We start from the raw sequence: 4,837 nt of genomic DNA on the forward strand, positions 1-4,837 counted from the left end.
ATAATCCTTTCTCCATTAAGGGGGGGAGTTGAAAATAATTAATATTATTTTGTATTAAAGGAGAAATGGTTACATAGTTGTAACGTATCTCCCTAGTTTAGGATTAGTTCCTAGAGTTTAGGGGTTTGGTTGCAACTTCCTAATTCCTAGTGTTGTACTTAAATGATGTAATCTTTCATTCATGAATAGTAGAGTGTACGAGAGTGATCTCTCTGTTTTGAGTGTAGTCTCCAGGTGCAGGCCTCACCTGTGAGCTACATCTCCTTCTTTTTCAATTCTGTTCACATTTTATCTATATTTCCTTACGTCCAAAGAAGCCGAATTCTTAGCCAAGCATAAGCAACCTATTTCCTGAACTCTTAGCCAAGCATAAGTAACCTAATTCCTTAGGTCCAAAGGAGATGAATTTTTAGCCACGCATAAGAAATTTTAGGACATACTCCAAACCCATTATTTAACAACTAAGCTATATAGATTTTTAAAATAAAATGAATTAAAATAAAATTACCATTTTAGAAAGGCAAAATATTTGTTTTCACCAGCGATAAAATTTCATGCGAAAATGTAATTTTTTGATGTTTAAAATATATTTTGAATGCATAAATAAATTTAACACCTAAAAAACAATGCGACGCTCAAACTCTATCCAACTTTTATTAAAATTAAAAAAGGCCAATTTTTAAAAATCTTTAACCGTTTTTATTTCTTATATAGATTAAACTACACCTCTTAAAAAGATACCCAATCCCCAAAACACGTACACTTTGTTAAAAATCTTTAAACTTTTTTTTGGTTAAAATTAGAAAATGCCATTTCTTGTATAGATTAAACTACACCTCTTAAAAAAATACCCAATCCCCAAAACACGTACACTTTGACAAGGTTATTTCTAGCCTGTTACTCCGTTCAGATCCAAACGTGTATGAGTAGAGCTTTCATTGCAAATTGTCTTATCAAAATTGCACGGCTTCATTATCAAGGAGCGTACGGAAGCATTGCCTAACGGGCCTTTTAACTAAGTGAAGGATGTGTCGTTTTGTGATTGGGCAACACCCAGACAGAGATAAAATCCCGTTGACTACGAAAGGCCTTCATTGCACTTTCTTGGGTGCTGCGTGAATATCTTGCGCTGTCTCTCTGCACCCTATACGACGTGGCCAACATTCCAACCTTTCCTTATATCTCCCTCCGCCTGTCGGGCTTCCTATGTTCTTGGCCGCCGACACTACCACTTGCCTCATTGATACAATTCAACCTGGCCTCACCCCCACCTTCTTATCACAGCACGCCACGGTCCACGGCCCACTTGCAAGGAAAAAGAGAGAAAAAATCGCAGGGAAAAGTCGAGGGAGGTCGCGCGACTGTAATGGCTCGAGGAGTTGTGGCAGTTGTGGGTGTCGGACCCAAACTGGGTCGATCCGTGGCCCGACGCTTCGCCCACGAGGGGTACACCATAGCCATTCTTTCACGCGATCTAGGCCAGTGATTCCCCATTTCTGATAACTTTTCATTTCTTTTTTCACGCGATCTAGGATTTCCCATTTCTGATAACTTTTTATTTTCGCAATTTCTGTATTGAAGTTTCTGTGATTCATATTGTTTCAATAATTTGTGTTTTGAAGTTTCTGTGTTTCAACAAAATTTCTAGGCTAAAATAACATCAAAAATTATATGTCAAAAGCCTGATATTCATTAATGTGGTTCATCATTAAAACCATCTATTTTTTTTGGAACCGTCTGGCGTTCATCATTATGGTGTTCATAATTATGGTGGTTTATCATTAAGACCATGTAATTTTATAAGTGATTTTTGCCGGATAAATTAATCAATGATGAAGATCTGAAACCTGTGAAATCTGGTTTGTGTGTGCAGATAAGCTGTCGTGCTTCGCTGACGAGATTGCAAGGGAGGAAAAGGCGCAGGTTTTTGCCATAAGAATTGACTGCTCAGACGCTAAAAGAGTCAGGGAAGCTTTCGAAGGCATCCATTCCCTCGGCTTCGTTGAAGTCCTGGTGAGTTTTTTTCACTCCTCGATCCTTTGGGCTTGCCTGGTTAGAATTCATGTCATTATTGTTCTGCTTGACTTTCAGGTCTACAATGTGAGCGCACCCATCCCATGGAACCCGCTCAAATTCACAGACATCAGGCTTGAATCCTTTGAAAAAGCCCTTACGGTTTCGGCTGTGGGTGCCTTCCATTGTGCCCAGCAGGTAATCCTAGATTTCAGTGGAGTTTGAATTTTTGCATGTTCTTGGGTTTCTAGGGATTTTGGATTTGGTTTGGTTTGGGTTCCTGCAGGTTTTGCCCGGCATGATAGAGAGAAGAAAGGGCACAATTCTGTTCACTGGTTCTGATGCATCAGTGAGAGGATCTGCTGGGTTTTCTGAATTGAGTATGTGCATTTTTTATACCCTTCTCATATAGATCACATCTAACTTTTCTGCTATTATCACGGGTTTTAGTTAGATGCTAAAGCTAGGATGTTTCACAAATTATCAACTCATGTATCTGTTTATGCTTTGCAGCTTGTGGAAAATTTGCTTTGAGAGGCCTTTCTCAGTGCCTGGCTAGAGAGTTTCAGCCACAAGGAATTCATGTAGCTCACATCATTATAGATGGAACCATAGGTACTCCCAAGTAAGTATAAATTGAAGCACTGTGTTCTATAATTCTCTATTGGTTAAGATACCATATAAAATGCTCATAGATGCTTCCAGGTAAGAATAAATTGAAGTGTTGTGATTCTTTTAATGCTATATTGGTTAAGATGTGTGTAAGATTCCACCTAGGTTCTTGCAGATAGGCATAAATTGAAGTGCTTGGTTATTTTAATGCTACATTGGTCAAGAATATCATGTAAAATCCCCATTGCTTTGATTGGGGTTGTACATGTGAAGTGATGCACAACTTCGAACCTTGGGATTGGTTGTGGGTGTAATGAGATGGGTGTTTCTTTATTCCCTCAGGTCAAAGGAACCTCAAGAGGATGGTGTGATGGATCCAGATGCCATAGCCCAGATGTACTGGCAGGTCCACATCCAGGACCGGAGTGCTTGGACTCAAGAGCTAGATCTTAGACCTTTTTCTGAAAGATTTTAGCTGCTTTGATTATCTGCTTGCACCAAACATTTCAGTTACTAAAGCAATTTCTGTTCTCATGCGTGGAAACTTGATTTGATTTTGGTGGTAGAGAGTCAATATCGTTCTCAATCATAATGGCTATGTGTAGGGTTTTAGGGAGGTCTATTTGGTGTATTGTGTATTTGACAGACTTGTGTATGATAGCCTTTGTACTTCATCCCTAGATCTTTAAGTGAGCCATAGGATTTTGGTACGAGACTCCAATCTTAGCTTTTTGCATGGTCACCTGTGTAATATCGATCTTGCTTTAGAAGTCTTAAGTATCTATTCAGATAATGAGCTTTCAGTCTTTTGGTGCTTCGTTCGTGTAATGTTATCTGTTTTGGAAGTATTGCAATCCATCATATTCTTGTCATTTATAATTGGGAATTCTAGTAACAAAACAATATTGTTGTGAGCTCCATGAATCTTTGTGTCACTGGTCTACAATAGTGTTGTGAGCTCCATGGATCTTTGTGTCACTGGTCTACAATATTGTTGTGAGCTCCATGGATCTCTGAGTCACTGGTCTATAGCTTATGGATCCAATCTTGAAGAATTCAAAGGAGATGTTCATTTTGTTTGTCTCTAATTCTGACTCAAAAATATCCATGAACCTTTGCCCTGGACAATTCTCTCTTCTTTTATTTGATGTGAAAGGCACTGTTCTTTATGATTTACAAAGAAATCATTACTTCTCAAAGATATACATGAACCTTGTCCTGGACATTTTTCTTCTTTTATATGATGTGAAAGGTGCTGTTCTTTATGATTTACACCGAGATCATTACTCGTTGGACTGACTTCAGCATTGCATTAAATAATTATGTTTCTTTGCTTAACAAGGTACTGACACATCAGTTACGATTGGACTGGTTCTCGTTGGACTCACTTCAGCATTGCATTAAATAATTATGATTCTTTGCCCACTTCAGCATTGCATTAAATAATTATGATTCTTTGCTTAACAAGGTACTGACACATCAGTACGATTGCACTGCTTCTCTTTCAAACATGGATTGCTCAGAGAATTATTGTTAGTTTACGTTATTGGTAAAAGCTAACTGTCAATAACACTAAAGACTGTGAACCATCAAATATTGAAGAGGCTGAGAGCTATCAGTTATTATTTCATAAATACACTAAGAACTGTGAACGAAGAAAGAGGTTAAGAACTATCAGTACCAGTTAATAAGAAACCCCGTAGAGGTTCAGAACTAGCAGTTATTATTTCATAATACACTAAATACTCTGAACAAGAAGTTTAGAACTACCGGTTAGCACTAAGTTATTATTTCTTAATAGTAACATTTTCCTAGAATTCGACAATTTGACTATAAAGCAAGCCTGCCTGGGAATAATTAGTTTTTTCATTTATTATAAAAAATATATGGTCTTTTTATTTCATGTGAATGAATGCACAATATTCCTATATCCTTAGTTATTATTTCTTAATAGTAATATTTTAGACAATTTGACTATAAAGCAAGCCTGTTTGGGAATAATTAGTTTTTTCATTTATTATATAAAATATATGGTCTGTTTATTTCATGTGAATGAATGCACAATATCCATATATCCCTAGGCCATATGAATGCACATATGAATGCACAATATCCTTGGCTAATATGATTTGTTTGAATGGAAGTAATTGATGATGGTGGTTAGTAAAGTATAATTATTTATTTAAATTAATAATGATGGTTAATTAGATTT

At 36.9% G+C, this 4,837-nt stretch overlaps 1 protein-coding gene across 1 annotated transcript; it reads left to right on the plus strand.

The window, feature by feature from the left end:
- Window positions 1-1,168: 1,168 nt before the first annotated feature.
- On the plus strand, window positions 1,169-3,418 carry LOC149235784 (NAD(P)-binding Rossmann-fold superfamily protein). The gene is made up of 6 exons (XM_089372190.1): window positions 1,169-1,478; window positions 1,874-2,013; window positions 2,092-2,211; window positions 2,300-2,393; window positions 2,527-2,638; window positions 2,968-3,418. Exons 1-6 carry the CDS (start codon window positions 1,367-1,369, stop codon window positions 3,098-3,100), a joined length of 711 nt encoding a protein of 236 aa, XP_089228316.1. The 5' UTR covers window positions 1,169-1,366; the 3' UTR covers window positions 3,101-3,418.
- The last annotated feature ends 1,419 nt before the right edge of the window (window positions 3,419-4,837 follow it).

The sequence above is a fragment of the Pinus tabuliformis genome, chromosome 8 (assembly GCF_031772625.1).
Source record: "Pinus tabuliformis cultivar Carrire ecotype Pingquan chromosome 8, CPIR1, whole genome shotgun sequence".
NCBI lineage: Eukaryota > Viridiplantae > Streptophyta > Pinopsida > Pinales > Pinaceae > Pinus > Pinus tabuliformis.